Source organism: Neomonachus schauinslandi, chromosome 4 (assembly GCF_002201575.2).
Source record: "Neomonachus schauinslandi chromosome 4, ASM220157v2, whole genome shotgun sequence".
NCBI classification, from domain to species: Eukaryota; Metazoa; Chordata; class Mammalia; order Carnivora; family Phocidae; genus Neomonachus; species Neomonachus schauinslandi.
Window position 1 is genome coordinate 183,155,436 of NC_058406.1, and position 20,294 is coordinate 183,175,729.

Here is a 20,294-nt window from a genome sequence, read left to right on the forward strand (position 1 = left end):
ATCATAACTCAACCTGAATTCCTATCACTTCCCCAAAAGAAATGTGTCTTCTCCTAACTACCCTGGGCTGTCAATGGACCCCAAGCCCATTTCATGGCCAAACCATATAGTCAACTCCCACTGAACTTTCTTGAGTACGGGACGTGCTGCATCCCCTATGCTTAACCTGAGGCCAGGTCTATGGGCTGTGCTCGGCTGAAACACAGCTCACTCTTTCCACCCATCCCCACTGCTGTTGCCTCTGCCATGGCGCTCACCAGCACTCACATGGACCAGAGCACTCCCTCCATGCTCTGGAGCCTTGGGCCCCACTTTCCATATTTCTGCCAGATGGACCTTTCCAAATCCCAGCTCCCTCCTCCTGACTCCCAAGGGCACCTCCTTCTTTCAGAATAGGTAAGCATGTGGTGTTTAGCAGGGCATGCCCAGGGCCGCGTGCTGAGTCTTAACTCTCCTGTCCAGCACCCACCCCACCCCCCCGTGCCGCCTCTGCCCCATTGCAAGTGAAGCTTTCTTCCCCAGATCTGCCATCTATGTCACTGCTTTTCCCTGCCCTCAATACGCTACCCTTGCTCTTGAAAGCTCATCACAGCCTCCTGTGGAAATTCCATGCATTCTGTAAAAACTCGAAACTCTGAATCAACTCCCTCTGCCTGGCTCACTAGGTCTGGGATGGGCTCAAGAATCCGCATTTTTTAGTCACCATACTGTACATCATTAGTTTTTGATGTAGTGTTCCATGATTCATTATTTGTGTATAACCCCCAATGCTCATTACAACACGTGCCCTCCTTAATCACCGGGCTAACCCATCCCCCCACCCCCGTCCCCTCTGAAACTCTCAGTTTATTTCCCAGAGTCCATAGTCTCTCATGGTTCGTCTCCCCCTCTGATTTCCCCCTTCAGTTTTCCTTTCCTTCTCCTAATGTCCTCCGTGCTATTCCTTATGTTCCACAAATAAGTGAAACCATATGATAATTGACTTTCTCTGCTTAACTTACTTCACTTAGCATAATCTCCTCCAGTCCCATCCATGTTGATGTAAAAGTTGGGTATTCATCCTTTCTGATGGCTGAGTAATATTCCATTGTATATATGGACCACATCTTCTTTACCCACTCATCTATTGATGGACATCTCAACTCCTTCCACAGTCTGGCTATTGTGGACATTGCTGCTATGAACATTGGGGTGCATATGGCCCTTCTTTTCACTACATCTGAGTCTTTGGGGTAAATACCCAGGAGTGCAATTGCTGTACTGTATGGTGACTAATATAATAAAAAAACAATCTCCATTTCAAATAAAGCAGATACATATCAGTATTAAGAAAGCAATGAGCTCAACCTAATGTTGGAGATCTTACACTGAGCTTCACTCCCTAGTAAGTTATTACCACAGAAGGATCACTACACGAAAGACTTAATAAAAGGCCACATATGAACCCTGGGTTTGGTTATTAATGTACTGAATTATGTTTTTATTGTAATTCTTTCTTCTTTACTCTTCTATGCTTAAGGGATCTGCTCATATAAATGACTGCAGGATAAATAAAGCTGACAAACACACACACACACACACACACACACACACACACACAAGAATCTGCATTTTGAACAAGTATGCCAGGGTTCTGTGGTATGGATACAACAAAGAATCACATTTTGAGAAATACTTTCCTTTTTTAAGCCTATAAAAATGCAACCTTGTTGATAAAGACTTTTTGATGTAATCTACTCCTCTTCCTCCTCAGGGCACTAAGCATCTTGCTGTTAAGAACTGTCGTCTTTTCCGAGGCTGCTGGGAAGCTCAGTGCTAAATGTGTCGGCTGCCGTTGGCAACATCCAACACCGTGTTTGTGCATTTTGGTCTATGACATTCATCCCGGGCTTCCAGGCTTTTCTGCCCCCTTTTTGTGTTTTCCCTGTACTCTGGCTAACTCTATTGTTGTTGTTTTTTCCTTTTACTATTCTATGCATTTTGTCAGCCTTCCCAAATCCTCTGATTGATTACACAGAGTGTATGTAAATAGAACAGTCATCCTACTTTCACACTCACTCTTCGCAACCGTCATGAGAACAGCCCATCTTATGCCTTGAGCTGCGATGGCTTCATGGTCATGTCTTGCTGACCCGTGCCCTCATAGTGCGGACACAATCCTCATGTCTGCATTTCCCGTAGCATGTGCACCAGTATGCTTGACATGTAGCCATCATGTAAGGGTCTGTTGTTCACAATGACGGGCTGTGTGCACGTGGGAACATGAACTCTGGCCAAGTGGCTATAGGCAGTGTTTTGGTTGTCAAACACAGATATGCACGGGAAAAGAGCTAATGCGTCCATTCTCGATAGACAATGTTTATGGACATATCTAACTAACTTTAATTGTCACTGACTTGGGTATAATGATTAACTGTAGCACTGTTTGCTGCTGTCTGGATTACCCCAGCACTGCAGCAAATTATTGGCTTGTAGAGATGAGTGACTAGGTAGAGGGAGGAAGCAATATGTATTGTCACAAGGACTCCCTGTTCAACCTCAAAACCGAGGCTTGTTACAACCTCACATGAGCTGAACTTGGGTGTTGGGAAAGGGCTACAGACTGCTGGGGCGGGAGCACGTGGTAAATTCAGATGAAAGATGACCAAGACACCTGAGCAATGTCCAAACCCAGCCTCCTAACACAGCTGCTGCCCGGAAGGGCTCTGAGATCAACATGCCAAAGGATGATGGTCCATGAGAGGTAAACTGATGTTCTCTTGCCATAATCTGGATGAGCCAAGTGTGAGCGCACAGCCTAATTTGGAATTCCTTAACACTCAAAATAACCTCAGCGCTCTCTTCCTAAACTGGGCCCAAGAAGGAAGCAGATGATAAGCACTCAAAATGAAGAATGTGTGCAGTTCAGGAAAGGGATGATTCACAAGAGTGTGGGGAGGGTTTATGGAAAGCCACAGATGAGGGCCATGCATCAGGGCTGGTCACCGCAGGACGTCCAGGCCACCCTGGACCAGGAAACAAAGGCCGAGGGAACGGTTATCAGAACTGGAGAGAAAGCTACATGGAGTGAGCCCCCTGACCTGAGCTGAGACCGTGGCTAAATGTTTAACAAGCGGCTCTTAGAAGGAAAATTAAAAACTCTGATTTGCAGCATTGCCGATTTCTCTGGTGCAAATATTTGCACCACAACTGATTTCCAGCTACCCATGTGACATTGCTGAATGGGGAGGTGGAAACAGACGTGTCCCTCTGGCTCTCACAAGCCAGGCCCCGGCACACTGGACAAGCAGCCCTCCCCGACCCAGCATGGAAGAAGCCTGGGGAGTGAACAGTCTGGCTCCACTCTCCTCCTTTCCTCCAATCACCACTAGGCCTCTCACAAGCTGAACCCAAACAGAAACCAGAAGGTAAGGATACTACTGAGCAATGCCTGCAATCAGCAACGGGGTCCAAAGCAGGTGGGGAAGGTAGAGAGGGGGGCGATGCGCCAGCCATCCGGAGACAGCGGGCACAGCTCAGAGCAGCTGTTTGGGTCTCTTCGATTTCAATTACAGATAAAGTGTTCATGGTCACTGTGATGGCACAAGGAAGACGGGGCTCAGAGCAACTGGAGGCTAACAGGGCACACTGGGGGTATTCATTTCTGTTTGGAAAGAAAGGGGTTACAAAGCCCCTGAAAGGAGGGATTCCAAATTCAGTTGGTTCATTCGCCAACTGAGTCATCTGCTCACCCTAGCTGGGGGTCTCCGATGGCGTGTACTATGGCAGACACTGGTGTTAAAGACAGACAGGGGAGACTCCAGCCCTGAGAAGCTCACAGACTGGGTGGGGGTGAGGGGCAAAATCCTTTCTGACCAAATCAATGGCTCCCTATCACCCAAGAATAATCTCCGCCTTCCCTCCCGGGGCCCGCAACACAAGTCTGGCCCCACCCACCTCTCCAGCTTCACCTCCTGCTCCTTCCCTCCACTCACTGTGCAAGTCACCTTGGCTTTATCGCTTTTGCTGGGACACATCAACCTCATTCCCACCTCAGGGCCTTTGTCCTTGCTATGCCTTCCCCCACGATGCCGTCTCCCTGAGCTCCTGGCATGCCTGGCTCCTTGGCATTGGGGTCTCAGCTCAATGTTGACTTCTCAGGGAGGCCTCCCCTGCCTGTCCCTTGTCCTCCAGGGAATAAGCTCCATCTGGTGAAAAGGTTGTGTAGGAGCTGAGCTCTGGGCATTCGTGAAGCAGCCGAGGTCTTGCCGAGTGGGCCTGCCATGCGTTCTCTTCCATGTCGGGTCCAGGTAGCCTCACAGGACCTCCAACAGGGGTACCAGCTCCCACTCTTGTGCCCTTGTGGGTGCATCTTATAGACAAGTAAGCTGAGCATTAGCAGTGCAAGGCTCAGGGGTGGGATGTACAGGATTTATTTATTTGGCTTCACTGTAATGTACTGATCTAATGGTAAAATATAAGCCCCAAGACACCAGGGATATTTTCTTGTTCTATCTTTAGCCCATAGTAGGTGCTAGTCGGTACTCTATAAATCTCTGATGGATGGACGGATTGATGAACGAAGAATGAGTTCTTCACCTCCAGCCACACAGTGGAACCTGGTTACCACCTAGACTGTGAAAGACGGGGACGGAAAGCCATGAGGCACGAGAAGGGGAAGCAGTCACCTGGCCAGCAGGAGCTGTTCCACACACCACTCAGGGAATGGGAGTGGGGGACATGCTTCTAATCTGACTTTCCTAAAATGGGAATACACTTCCACATCATTGAAGGTATTCTAGCAGGAAATGAGCAGCCGGGCTGTGGCAATGGGGATCGGAGGTGGGACTGGGCAAGTGGGAGCAAGGGCTTAGACTTCAGGTATTCCTTTGAAATGTGTTCATCTGAGGAAAAGAGAATTTTTGATCAAGTTTCCCACAAATGGAATGAGATCCCCAAGGTTTATGGGCTTTTCCTCATGCATGGGGTGCCATTTCTATTTCTCTTCATCTGAAGGACTCTTAGTTCGTGCGTCTCAAAGCCAGCTCCTTGGTGGAACCATCGATGGCCCCCACAGAGCTCATCTCTCCATCCTTGGGGTCCTTTGTTTATTTGTAAATGCAGCCAGCATCATGCATGTCACCCACCAGGGTGGTGTTTCTATACCTGTGTTCCTACTGAATTCCCAATCCCTCGAGGGTAGAGTTCCTGCCACCTTCTGCAGCTTTGTCCCCCATCCAAGGGCCCAACACAGAGCCCTGCACAAAGCAAATACCCATTAGGTGTCTGCTGACTGACTGCTTGATGGAGCCCCAGAACTGATGAGCAAACGGGCACATGAAGAAGGAATAAAAGCATCAGTCAGGTAGCTAATGGAAACTGCTCGGAACATGGCAGGAGGAAGCAAATGAATGAAAGAATAAGTACAAAAAAGAATAAATAAGTAAGTGCGTGGGTTCTCTAAAGTCATGAATCCCTGCCGGGCTTTAGAGCAAATCTCTGGCTTCTCCTTCACTTACCATTTACCCAGCAACAGATACAAAAGTACTTGTGGCTGGTAGCAGATTGCATAACTTACCCTTTCTCCATCTAAGAGCAAATGAGCCCGGAAGATGACGGCGTCATTTATGGGGACCTCTTCGTTCCTGTATAAGATCTGAAAGACCCGGCTGTGCACGGCGTTCTCATGGGCGCAGGCTGAGTGCAGGTTGCTGCTGTCTGCAAAACAAGAACCAGGAGGAGCCCATGAACTCCAGGCCTGCCCTGTCCCTGCAGCCTCCTCTGCTGTCAGTCCAGCTCAAGGAAGGTCACGGCCCCCAAATGCACTGTGGTGTCCAAAGATTAAAACCATAGAAGAATGGCATCCCGTCCTATAAAGACTGCTGTTGAGGGAACGAGGCTGGCATCTTGGAAGAACCTTATGGATCCCTTACACACCACATGATCTGATCTTGTCATGTAGTGCTCCTCGGCTAGAAATTGGTGTCTGCTAAATTGCTCAACTGCTCACATGTGCCCTCCTCTGTGAGCCCTTCCGTAATCCTCCTCTCCTGAAATCAGGAGGGAAGAGAACAGAGGAATAAGGACAGAAACTTCTTTTCCTTCTCCAAGGACTTCTTAGTGCCCATAGAATCTCTCTCCTGAAAATGTCATTCACATAACATGTATGATGCGGAAAACACTCTGTCTTGAGTTTTAGATTAAGTGAATTCTAATGGCATTAGACATCAAGTTTTCAAAGGAACTTGTTCGACTCAGTGTCTTCCAAAGCATTCTAAATACACCCTAATCCCTAAACTTTGTCTGCAAGTTGAGTTCAACTTCAGGAAGACACATCTATCTGATGATGACGAGAGACGTGACTGCATCCGCTGACCAGAGTTATGGAAAGCAAACAGGTGAATTTCTCAGAACCACTTAACACATGAACTGCACCCTAAGGAAAATACAAAAACATTCTCAATAAATAAGGCTAATATTTCTCTAATATAAGGCAATGATTACCTATTCATAAAATGACCAGCCATGTGGTACTTTACAGCTTCCAATATGCTTTCATGTATGTTACTTTTCCTTAATCTTTCCAGGAAATTGCTAAGGAAGATTTTACTACAGATGAAGAGAGCACAGCTCAACGGAAAAGAGACAGGAGTCTTGGTATTTGTTATGTGATGAGGCATCGTGTGGCTTCATCATCACATCTATCTATTTAACAACCAAGAAGTCTCAGGTGATTGACTAAAATGCATCCATCTCCTAGCAAAATGTAGGTCCTCTATAAATCACTACAGAAAGAATGAAATAGCATGTTTGTAAAGAAAGCCCAGAAAATAACAGGAAAAAACCAGTGCAACCAGCAAAGAAAAAGAGCTCAAGTGCAGTGTGCATTGTCCTCAGATAGCTTGAAGACTCCCAGGGAAACAGGAAGAAAGGGTCACTCTCAGCCCCCAATGCAGGGTGACATGCAAGCCAACACCTGCCTTGTAGCTTCAGCAGACGGAAGAAAAACATGTAAAATCCCAGGTGATTACCAAGGCTGCTCAGATGTGCCTGCTCTAATTTGCACTTTGTCATGAAGGAAACAGAATTGCCAGGCTAATGCAGACCTACTTAGACCCGCTGGATTCAAAGTGATGTGGCCTTTAAATAGAAGTGATCCTTGTGTGCAAATGCCTCTCTGTTTTTATTTGCTGCGCCAGCCCTCTCTCTATCACTGTCAAGGCCTAGTTGATCTATCAGCCAGCCCAACACCATGGCAGAGGATGGATGGGGTAAAGACTCTGAAGGTCAGAGCAGCACTGAGCCATCTAGTACCAGGAGGGACAACCAGCAAAACAGTTCAATCACCGGCCTTTTTGGGCAAGTGACATCACCCCTTATAACCAAAGCTTTCCACGTGAAAAATGGGCATATCCACCCTGACCTCCTGAGATCTGTATAGACATAAGGAGCATAAAATAAATCAAGATCCTAAGACCAGGCACATACTGGGTGTGCAATATGCAGTAGGATGACTCTAATTATGCTTAGAAAAAAGTCTGAGCGTTTTCTGTTGAATACAGTTCCACTGGCCACATTTCTTTTAAAGATTTTAAAAATTTATTTGAGAGAGAGAGAGAGAGCATGCATGTGAGCAGGGGGAGGGTCAGAGAAAGAGAGAGAATTTCGAGCGGACTCCCCACTGACCACAGAGACTGACCTGGGGTTCAATCTCATGACCCCAAGATCATGACCTGAGCTAACATCAAGAGTCGGACGCTTAACCAACTGAGCCGCCCAGGCATTGCCCACTGGCCACATTTCTATAGCAGATTAAACTCCTCTGACTTTGAGAAGATTGACAAACTAGACCATAGGACTCAATGATATTTACAGATCACCAAATCCCAAAATGCCCCCATTAGGCCCAGGATGAAGCATTTCTTATGCCCTATGGGACTTCCTGTGTCATTTTCTTATCACTATTAAGTAGGGCATAAAACAGGTGTCTTCTTACAAGGGAAGGCTCGCTGATCACGGCCACCGTCTGGGACTGTGGGCATCACTGAGACAGTGCCTGTCTCCTTCGTTCCCACTGGGGTTCTTGCCTCAACAATGACAACGCACACTCTGATACCTTGCCCATTATCTTGGCTCCCTCTTCCTGACATTCTGCAGGAAATGTGACTTTCTTCTCCTTGGCAAGGCCTCTTCCTGGAATTTCTGGTACCGGCTCTCCAGCTCATTTTATGGAGCCCTCCTTGGCAAAGAGAAGACGCTTATTCCAGCTCACCCTCCTTGTATGCACCAGGCACTGGGCACCCAGAGTTGGGGAATGTGCATGCTCTCTCCACCCTTAAAGACCTTGGGGATATTCGGGATGCTGCCCTTACTTAGCTGTGGGGTAAAGAGCCACATCTCTCTTTAGAATGCTTTTACTTGTTTGGTAACCGGATTTCTACTCAAGTGGTCCAAGGAGAAGGTGTAGAAGGTGCATAAGTATCTGAAAGGACAGCTGGAACTTTAAGGGCAAACGAAGTAGTGGAAAGAAGGTAGGAGAAGGAAGAAAAAGGAATGGAAAAGAAAAGGAGAGGCGAGGAGCAGGGGAAAGAGAATAGGGCAGAGGCAGAGGGACTCCTCCATGGCTCCCACCAATCAAGAAGTGAGTTTCATAAATAAAATCTTTAAAAAAAAAAAAAGAAGTGAGTTTCAAACAGCTTAATCTGGAATTTCAGGCCAGAAGGCAAGAGTAAAAAAAATTTTTAGGTTCTGCTGAGTTCCCTCCCCCTGCCCCCCACCCCGCCCACAAATGAGTGATATCAACAATCTGTGTATGTACGTTATCTCTAAATGTCTACAACCTGGAGGATGACCTTCCCTCCGCTGGGAGACCCCACCAGCCCCAGGGGCCTCTGTGAGTGTAGATCACAGAGTGTAGGTGCTGTTCATCTGACATGGACCCTCTGCCCCAGAGTACAAGCCTGCAGTACTCTCGTGGGCATTTACTTGTGGAATGAATCTCACTCCAATTCCAAGAACATGGCCTTGGCTCTGCTTGCACATAGGAGCTCCCCGGATGATCAGGTTTGTACTCAACAGTCAAAACTCTGGGAGACTCCTTCCAACCCTCCAGGCCTGGAGACAGCTGGGTGAGATGTGGACTCTTGACCAAAGAAGCTGCTGAGAAGCTATCACTGAATTTCTTCAAATGGAGCCCATATTCCGATGTGAGAATCCTCCAACATGTCAGAGCTCATAGAAGTGGAAAAGCCAAGTTAGATTAAGAGCAACTCAAGGTCAGGACCTTGGCTTTCTTATCATTTAACACGGGACTTCCTTTCTCGCTCTCTCGCTCTTTCTCTCTCTCGCTTGCTCTCTCTTGCTCGGTCTCTAATAAATAAATAAAATCTTTTAAAAAGGGGTGGGAGGGCGCCTGGGTGGCTCCGTAGGTTAAGCATCTACCTTCGGTTCAGGTCATGATCCCAGGGTGCATTGTTTCTCTAGAGAATGACCAGAGTGACTTCCCGTATCACTTAAGTGTTTCTGGCTGGTAGGACCAGGGAACACTCATTGCCAAGCTTAGAGAGGTATGACATGCCCTTCTGTGATTCCACCAAAGCTGCTAGTTTCCTTGGAAACCCTGTCACAAGAGTACAAGAGTACAAGTAAAACAAGTAAAACACAGGGAAGTATAACCCCTGGGAGCACACAGCCAAGGCATTGATGAGTCTTTCTGGAGTTTGGAAGTGGGGAGACCCACTGGACTGGGACAGACTTTCCCCAACCAAAGAGGTGTAAACATACTGAATGGATAAGGCACTACCCTTTCAGAAATAAAGGTATCTTGAGGAAAGCTGGACCCGAGGATGACGACTCTGGATGTTCACAGTGGCCCAAGGATTCATGAGTAGAAGGGTTGGTTTGGTCACACTATGAGCTGGAAAGTTCTGTGGATCCATCTAACTTGGCACAAAGGTTGTGTTCTGAATAGCAATGGCTGAACATGTAAATGTCACCTAAAAAGTGATCATCGGAAGTCCTGAGGCAGGGCCCCCAAGCCCTATGCAGACGCCTGGACCAGCAAGGAGCTCACCATTGAGGCTACAAGCTTCTTGGCACTCTAAAGAACCCCCTTCAACAGAACACCCGTATCCCATGTGTTGCTTTAATGAACAAGGATATGAGTTTCTGCCTTACCCATAATCCCAGATTAGTATGTTTTTGTGTTTTTTGCTATAAAACATGTTCACGTATTCATTAAATTCTTATTAATCACCTGCTGTGTGTCAGGTCCTATGCAAGACAGCGGAATTCAGAAATGGACAATCAGAGTTCCTTTTGGGGTGTATCCATCTTGCACATCTGTCCGTGGAGCAGGGAATGGGTAATCCCTTTGTTGTTCATTTCCACAGACATCTCCTTGTCTGAATGCATTTCTCATCTCTCCAGATACACTGCATTATTTGCAACATCTTATATGGCCTATTCAACCAATTTGAACTGAGGTGGCGAGTTATGTACAACCAACTGGGTTTGAGCACAGACGTTGTTATTTATTAACTACATGGCTTGGAAACATCGCTTCTCTGTAGGGTATAATAAATACCTAAATTGTTCACCCATTGTGAATTGCTCCATAGACGCTGGCCTGGGATTGGTTTGAGTTCTAGCTACTTTATATCCCTTATCTCACTTGACCTTAGATATGAGAGTCTTCATTTTACTCACAAGGAAGCTCAGGATCACAGCAGTTAAGTTACATCCTCAGCACCAAATATAGTAGATGGTACATCGGGGACTCCGAATCTTGTTGCATTCTTTCGTCCTAAGTTTGTCTATTCACTCATGTGTTATTTAACTAAACAACCACACAGGCAATATGGTGTACATAACACCAGTCGCTGGTGATGGTACAAAATGACAAGGGATATTCTCCAACATTTAGTCCAACGTTTCCCAAGTTCATGCTCTCCTCGCTGGACTAGCTACTCCACCACTTCTGTTTTGCAGAAGAGGTGATGTCCTGGAATGATGGAACAGTGGGCTGTGCATACTATAGTCACTCGGATATTCACGGAATCCATCCATGATGTCATTACTAATGAGTGCAGGGTGAAGGGGGTTGGTGCTCAGAAGTTTCTGAATGCCAGCAATAGTTCCAACACCCAGGATATCGGACTCCTAGCCTCCTCCGCATGAAGAATCAAGTTACGCAGCAGATACCATGGCCTGGCAGAAATTCATGTTTATAGAAACTAAACCAATGAATGCAGAAAAAAACACCACTTAACCTACTGAAAATGAACAAGGGCTGCCGCTGCAATTCAGCAGTGAGCCTTCTCCCATCTACACTGAGCAGCCTTAATTACTTAATTATAACCATGGCGACCTACCTATTAGAGGGAGCCTGGTAAGGACAGCACTTGATAATACTCTGCTAGCCAATAACATGCACGGCTGTGTAATCTCAAAAGTAAAAGGCCAGCATGTCGCCTCTAATATACTCCAGTGGCCCACCCGGCCTCCTGCAGTTCTGTCCTAACCACCCAGCCAACCCAGGTGCTTCCACGTGCACGTCAATGGCAGAGTCCAGTATACAACCTCCTGCTTTTGTAAGAACAAGAAATGGATCTGAGTGAAACGCCATGCGTTCGTCCGGGGCTCTGGCATTTGTCCACTGTGTTCCTGTGAACAAGGAACTTACCCGGGTGTGAGCCTCAGTTTCCTCCCCTGTGAACTGGGGATGAGAGAGAACTCCCGTTCTAGGGCTGGAGGGGCTGAACAAGATGACCTGTTGGGAGCACTGGGCACATGGGGGTGGCACGTCACAGGTGCAGCTCCGTGGACAGCAGGGTGTCGCCGATGTGACTGTAAACAGGACCCACAACAGAATTCCACCAGCTACTAGTGAAACTCTCAGGGGAAGTGCGAGGGGAATCCTCAAGTGTCCCTCAGCTCTGGAGAGAGAGTGGGCTTGGACCAGAGCAGGGGATATTGCTTGCAAGGATGGAGGAGCATGGAGAATCTCCCTGCTTTCTAGCTGGGAGATTCGGGTGAATTTTAACTCCCCCAGCCTCAGTTCGGAGGAAAAATAACTATGGCTCTTTTTTGCTTGGCCACCTCGCTTCCCCTTGATCCCACGGGATGTCTCCTCCTGCACCTCCCGCCTCTCTGCATTGTAGACCCCCATCAGGGTCTTGGACCCACGTCTGTTCTCCTTTATGGGCTCTTCTCTCTCCCCAGGGGACCCGAGCCACTTCCAACACTTTATACCCCACTCTCTCCCGCGTGGGTGCGCACCATCCCTCCACCCTGCACCATTATTGCTTTGATGTCCGATACACACCCTAAACTTACATGCCCAAGACAGAACCTCTGCTCTCGTTTCCCAAACGTGCTTCTCCCCCAGTCTCTTACTCACAGTAGGACAATGCTTCTCCCTCACCCCCTTAGCCAATCATCTGCGAATCCTGCACATTCACATTCAAAACGTGGTTCTGATTAATCCTTTCTCTGTCATTTTAGGATTTTCTCTCAATATTGAGCATGCTTCTACTATTACCACGCTTGAGTCTGTTAATGTAAAATATAAACCGGGCATCATCACCCCTCATGGCACTCAGAATAAAATCTAAATTCACTGGTCCTAAATGATTGGTGTGGATGCTGCAGTCAAGGCGAGGGCTGAGCACAGCGGCGCTTTGGGCAGTGTCCCGGCCGGGCAAACATTTATAGAATGCACGGCTGCCCAAAGCTCCAAGTGACCCAATCCCTGAGAATCTGGCAGTGGCGTTTAATAAACATTTGTGGAAGTGAGCTGAACCTCAGCTTGAACAGCTAGCTCCCGAGGCTGGCTCTGTTTCCTGCTATGTCCTCACGATGGCCCGGCACCCACACCGATCCATGCCCCCCTGCAAACAGCAGGCGCTAAGTAAGCCTGAAAGGGACAACAGGGGGTTTTCTGAGAAGGGTATAAGGCCCTGTCTTCTCATCCTGAAACCCTTTCTGTTAGTAAGTCATTAAGAGACAGCAAATGGGCGACAAAGAGCCCTGTTTATGTGATTCAGACTTTTCTGAGCCATCTGCCTCGGCCATATGCTTCCCAAGGAGAAAGAAGAAGAACCACAATTGCAGCTAATCAAATATTTGCAGGAGTGGCAGCGACCACGCCCAGGCCCAGTCGTGGTCCCTGGTATGTTGCAAGGAGCACAGAGCCATTCCCCAGCCCACGGTGACCTCGGCCTTCACGGGAAGCCACAGGACGTAGGAGGCAGTGTGCTTTGCTACCACAACAGCAGGGCCCCCCTCCCGCCCCCCCGCCCAGCGTCAGTGCTGAGCAGCTGAGAGCAGGTGGTCGCGCCGCCTTCTCCTTCCACAGAGACGGAAGGTCCCTCAGAGGGAGGGCCAGCCCCACTGCCCAGGGCTGAGCCAGGACTGACCAGTCCAGAAAGATTAGCAGCCCCAGCCCCCTCCTGCCTCCAAGGACTGTCCCCAACCCTGCCCCTCCCCAAGCCATGAATGAGCGGAGCTCTCTTCAGTCACAGGACATTCTCACCTGGACCCTGTCCTCCTCTGCCTCACTTTTCCCCTACTGGATTCCTCCATCCTGCTCAAAGGGCATGCACCTGGGCCGTACCTGTAGCTGGGAGAGGGGGCAGGATATTCCGAGTAGGTTAGCGCAGGGGCCCACCAATTAGAACCCACGCCAGCAAGAGTGATGAGCAGGATCCTGCAGGCCATCTGGTGGGCCAGGCGTACCTCCTTGATTTATGGATTGTAGAATGGGAGGATCTGGGGGAGGGGCCAGGCCGACGAGCCAATGGGGTGGGGCGCTTGGGAAGTTCAGGGCAGGGGCTACTAGGATAACTGCATACTGGCAGAGTACCGCCCCCGGTTCAAATGAACAAGGCACCTTTACTGCATGTGCAGGTCAGCCCCGCCCTCCTTGCTGAGACCTGCTCCTGCAGCCAGGGCTGTGTTCTCAGCCTACATCCTTCATCCCTCACTTCCTCCCTCTAAACCCCAGGGCGGCCCAGAGTGGCCTGAGCTGGTCCTCCAGGACACGGATGCTCCTGCACATTCCCCTTCCCTCCAACAGCTCCTTCTCCTGCCGTGGGACATCTGTGCCAAACGCCACAGAAGCGCAGTCTGTCCGTGTGTGAACTTGGGGATTACTCCAGGGCCAGCGCTCCCCTCTCCAACTCAGACCTCCTCCATCTCTCAAGGCCCTCAGGCTCTCCTGCTGGCCTGCCTGCCGTAGTCCCAGCTCAACCGGTGATCTGGATCCCGATGGGTCACCCTGACTCAGACCTGGCCCCAGCCGAGCCCGGTAATTGACCTTCAACTCCACATGCAGCAAGTGCAGGACAGATGGGTTGCTACCACACGCCCTGACCAAGTTCTGAGATCCTTCTCCATCTGCACTTCTGCACTTGCCCCCACCAGCTCCCGCCCACAATCGGACCAGTCTCGGGCATAGCTGGGCCGTATGGAACAGCCCCCCCCCTTATTTGGCACCAACACTTCAGGGAATAGGAGCCGAGGGCCTGATGCAGGAGCTGATCCCTTTCCATCTTTCTGACCTATTTCAAATGCTCTTGCTGTGAGCAAGCTTTCTCTGACTGCCACAGCTTAGAGTGAATGTCCTCACTTCTGGATCCCATAAGTTTACTTTTCAACACCTCTTACCACTTAGCATTCAGAAGATGCTATGCTTCTATCCACTGCTCCCCTCAACACAGACACACACACACACACACACCCCGCTCATCAAACATATTGAAAATGCAGGGCCCGTGCAGGACTTAAGACTCAAGACAGCCCCCATTCTTAACAAAGACCATCATCATTGTGTTTCCTTGAATAAAGGTTATGATTTCCTCCGTGGAATCACCTGTTGAATCTTGTACTTCGAACCTATCATAGATGATCAATACAGTTTGTTTGGTCAATTATACAGATATGTCGAGAAAATGAGAGGAACATTCGAGAGCTTCTTTAGGCTGCTGGGACGTGGCAGGGGGCACTGAAAAGCTGGGTTAGAGTCTACATCTTTCCTTAGCACAAGGTCATGATGTTCTTTGAATCCCTTTGCTTTCCGTGAAATGGAAGTATAATCTCTAATTACAGAGTGGTCATGAATATCAAGCAGGCAAGGGAAATGAGTGTCTATGGTTCACTATAAACGAACATTATTGTTCAGTGTTCTAATCACTTTCTTAACTATGTTTTTTAGTCAGGAGGCATTAGCTCATAGTGACTTCCACCATGCCAAATACAAGTTCTTCCTGATTAGACCTGTTCACTGATAATTTTCCGAGGTCCTAAGTGGGTAATCTACATATAATCTATATATCTGTAGATACTTGTATGTATATAAATATATATATTAAAGATTTTATTTTTGTATTGAGAGTGTGTGAGCAGGGTGAGGGGCAGAGGCAAAGGGAGGGAGAGAATCTCAAGCAGACTCTGTGCTGAGTGAGGACCCTGACACAGGGCTCCACCTCACAACCTCGAGATCATGACCTAAGCCCAAATCAAGACTTGGATGCTTAACTGACTGAGCCACCCAGGCGCCCCTAGAAATATTTCTTGAATATTCTTTAACCTCGGACTTTTTCCCCACTTAGCTTTCTGCTTTTCATCCATGAAGGCCCTACTTACTTGTCCCTTTTTCCAAAGTTCTTCCCTCAGAACTCCAGCAGGGATAATCACCCCTCCTCTGTCCCCGCAGTATTTTGCACCAGCTTAAGGACACCTGTCGTGCAGCGGTACAGCTCTTGGTGTTTTCTGTAACTAGACTGAAGGTCCCTCTAAGCCTGCAGAGTCCATCGCTCACCACTGGGCTCTTGGCATCTAGCAAGGAGCTTGGCATAAATGGCAGACGATTAATATTCCTTAATGAATTGAAAGCCTCATCTTCATCTCAAAATCCTGCCTGTGTCTCAATGACCTTTCAGATGTCACATCTTCATGGAGATGTTCCCATTTACTGTAGTTACAAGCAGCGCAGGCTCCAAAATTCGATGTGTATTCAAGTTCAGACTCTCCATTCACTTGTAAATTACTTACCCTCTTGAGCCTAATGTTCTTCACATGTAAACTAATCATGAGGCCCTCTTCTTCCAAAGGGTCATTGTGATAGGTAAGACAGTAAGGTAGTTATTGTTACTAAAAACACACATCTACCCCCACTTTGTCCTTCTGTCCTTACATCAGTGTTGTGCCCCATATGGTCCACCTTCTATTTATTCATCTTGGAACCACCTTATCCCCACCCACATACTGGCCGGCTTCTCCACCCTCTACAAGCTATGTGAAGGCATAGACAATAGGCCGGTCATTTGGGTCTTCGCAGTGACCTAGGTGAGTATTTGAATAAACTAAATGCTCAATAGGAGTCTAGCAAAATAAGGGTAGGGTTAGCCTATAGACCGTGATTACCCCCAAAGGAAGGCTGCGTCCTCACTAGGGAAGGTAGCTTTTCCCTTTTCATCTCTGAGCCGCTATCCTAAGTCTGAGAATCCACACATTCAATATGGGGGCTGATAGCTAAAAGACCATCACATAGTTCTATAAACCCATTTCAGAGATAGAAACCAGGAGGCTTAGGGGGATGGAGAATCCAGCTCAAGGGCAGAACCAGCATGAAACCCAGAAGCCAGCATCCCAGACCAGGGCCGTTCCTCCTGCCGCTCCCTGCCCTGACACTCGCTGGGGATCACTCAATGCCTTTGTGTCTGAGCAAATTCTATAACCGACATCTGAAAGTCACAGCAGCACCTGCCTGGGTGTCAGCCAACGCTTAGCCAGTTGGCTCCAAAATCAGTGCCTGCCTGGGCCTATGTCCTCAGAATCAATTATTGCAGCCTTAGATTCAATCACCAGATGGCCTGCTAAGTCACGCTCGTTTGTCTTCAGTCTCCATCTTGGCGCAGAGGCAATCCTGCAAGTCTGCTGTTTCTGCACCACGGCCGCTATCCAGTGGCCAGTGTAAGTTGTCGGGGGCCGGGGACAGGGGTCAGCTGGACGTCCTGGGCAGTCAGCCCCACCCAAGGCCGGGCCACCATACACACGGCTCCACACTCCTCGGGGCCACCCAGCGTCTTGACATCGCAGGTCTGCACGTCTGGGTGAGTTCCCTGGGGCTCAGGAGTGCTGTGGCTCATCTCAGCAGCCACGGCGTTTGGCATAGGGCCAGAGAAAAAGTAAACTTTTCATGACAGTTTCAATTATTTTCTCTTCTTAATTTACATATTCAGCTTCTCAACTAGTTCCTTCCCAATGGCTTTTAAATATAGTCAACTTTCTCTCATGAGAAATAAAATACATACAGAAGTCAAAACTCCAAGTCCCTCCGGCCACTACCCTATCTCCCTCCTTGCTGGAGCAATGAGCTCAGCCAATGGAGGTCTACTGGTGGCCTCTCTTCTTCATTACCCAACTCACTCTTCAAACCTCCCTCCTCCCCACAAAACAAAACAAAACAAAAACAAAAACCTGGTTTCTGGCCCCTGGTTCCTTGGCCACCCCCAAGGGAGCATTCTATACACTGCTCAGATTTTAAGGAAAGTGTGAGCCCACCTCAGGCTCAATCCCCAGCAGGATCCTGCCATGTCGGTCTACTCCTCCTCCCTGAAATACGCTCTTCCCTTGGCCTCTGGAAATAAAGCTCCACTAGTTTTATTCTTGACTCTGGTAGCTCTTCTTTGTCTCCATGGCAGAGTCACCTCTCTGAAAGTCAGGGATGCCTACACCCCTCCCCTCCAGTGCTTCCTACCTCCCCTCCTGAGGTTTATTTTACTCCAAAACACAATACCATTGGAGGTTTATTGACAGTCTTTCCCCCCAACCAGAATGGAAGTCCTAGGAGAGCAGTAAGTTTGCCCGTTTGCATTCTGAGTCCGGTACATAAAATGGAATGTAACACATGGCCACTCAAAGAAATTTATGTCCCTATTCCAACTTTCCCTCTAAGTTCAAGACCTGCACGTTTAGTTAACTACCTGAACCCTTCCGCTTGGACTTCTTAAGGCACCACACCTTTAACCTGTTTAAAAATAACTTTTCCAGGGCGCCTGGCTCACTTGGTTGCTGGAGCATGAGACTCTTGATCTCGGGGTTGTGAGTTTGAGCCCCATACACTGGGTGTAGAGATTACTTAAAAATAAAATCTTTAAAAAAAAAAAAAAGTAACTTTTCTATATTGCCACTAGAACAAAAAAGAAAAAAAAAGGCTAAAAACCTGGTTTCTCTTCCAAGACTCTTTATTTTATTAAGTGGCTCTATGTTCCGGTCTCTCATGTAAGCCAGAAATCTGAGAGCCATCCTTGATGTATTCACCTTCACTCCCCAAATGTAACCCCCCAGCAAACGCTCCTGCTTTGCTCCATCTCGGCCACCAATGGATTTGCACATACTCTCCCCACCCCTCACCTGGACCACGGAGGGATTCATTCTACTCCACCTGCCCCTCACGTGGACTGACTCCCCACCAAGTCTGCAGAGAAGAATGTTTCCAATATGCAAATAGGACCAAGCTGTTCCCCTGACCAAAAGCCTTCAGAATCTTCCCATACCTTGTAGGGTAAAGAGAAACAATTCCTCATGGAGTCCTCAAAGCCCTTCTGCCCTCCCCACCTCTCTCCCTCTCTGTCCTTATCTCACCCCTGGCTCCCCTGCTCACTACCCTGCAGCCACACTGGCCAGCCAGTCCCTCCTTGTCACCACATCAGCTGTGCCCATGCTGTCCCCTCCACCCGCAGTGGGGCTTCTCTTCCCTGAGGACCCAGCTGACTTCTGCTCACCCTCCTGCCCTCAGTTCAGGAATCCCTTTCCCCAGGAAGTGCTTTCTAATCTCCCTCACAGGGTCAAATCTTTGATTACAGGCTCTCCTTACACAGTGCACCTCTCTGAGGGTCGTGATATTAGCGGGAATAAAAATGGCGACGTCCCGTGTTAGACTGTGTCCTCGATGCCGGCTAGGTTCTTTCTGCTCAAAAAGACCTAAAGCCTCTAGAGCAGGTTCAGTAGCTGCTTGATAGATATTTGTTGAATGTGGAATTAAAAAAAATGTGTACTATTAGTTTTGACAAAAGTATAAAGGTATTAACTCATTGACCTTTTTAATTAAAAAAAGTCATTTCCTTCTCACCTGACCACTACAATAAATTACAAAAAGACAGAGAAGTCTGGTTATCCACTTGAGGAAACAAAATTAATAACCCAACCACAGGAATGATTCAGAAACACCCAACTCCTTGACTCTACTCATTTATAAACTCTCTGAGATCCTGTTTCCTCCTCTGAAAATAGGAACAGAGGTATTTTCCTCCAAAGATTGTTGGGAGGATTTATAATATTTACAAAATACCAAGCACAGTGCCTGGTATGTTCAGTTGCACAATCAACAGAAATTTATTAGTGTCATTGGTACCGATCCATAAAAATGTGGGTCAGCCAATTGGTACATATTTCAGAAAACTGAGGTGAAGTACATTTACCTCAAGGAAGATAAACAAGAACATTCATTTTCAGGAGTCATGACTTTTACTGTGCTTTAAACTTTAACAATATCGACCTGAACTGCTCTAAACCAAAGCAATCAATACTGGGGAGTGTTTGCCCAGGTGAAGCTCTCAGACAGACAGAGGTGAGAGGAAGGGCTCTTTCCCTGAGGTCTGGGAGTGACGTGAGAGTCTTGTCATTCTCTCTCATCCCTCCACCCACCCATCCATCCACCGACTCAGCACGAAGCCCTGAGTGAGGGAGACATGTCCCTGGCTCCTGAGCCATGGCAGCAAAGGAGAGAGACTTTCTGTCCTCCTGGGACTCAGGCTATACTAAGGGGAAACCCCCCCCCCAAACTCAAATAATCCTTCAGTTATAATGTCCTAAACGTTGCAAAAATCAAGACTGAAGGAAATATGGCACACTTAATTTGTAGTGCGGGAGCTCATAGTCTAAAGATGAAAACAATCATTCTTCTTAACAGCAACAAGATACTTTAATGAAAGCTCTTCTTACTTGACATTATGAATCTTTGATTATAACATTCAATTATCACATATGAAACAAAGAACATCATTTTTACATCATTGTTTAAAATGATTTAAATTTACATGATGTTTTTTTCCTTTTCTTTTTTTTTAGATTTGGGATTTTTTTTTTTTAATTTTTTTTTTTTTTAAAGATTTTATTTATTTATTCATGAGAGACAGAGAGAGAGACAGAGGCAGAGGGAGAAGCAGGCTCCCCGCGGAGCAGGGAGCCCGATGCGGGACTCGATCCCAGGAGCCTGGGATCATGACCTGAGCCGAACGCAGACGCTCAAC

At 47.7% G+C, this 20,294-nt stretch overlaps 1 protein-coding gene across 1 annotated transcript in view; it reads right to left on the minus strand.

Moving 5' to 3' along the window:
* FAM135B (family with sequence similarity 135 member B) overlaps nt 1-20,294 on the minus strand; it is a 179,576-nt gene that overhangs the window by 96,534 nt on the left and 62,748 nt on the right. The window contains exon 3 of the mRNA XM_021688480.1: nt 5,558-5,697. Coding sequence (XP_021544155.1) covers nt 5,558-5,697 — 140 coding nt within the window. The remainder of the gene's footprint in view (nt 1-5,557; nt 5,698-20,294) is intronic.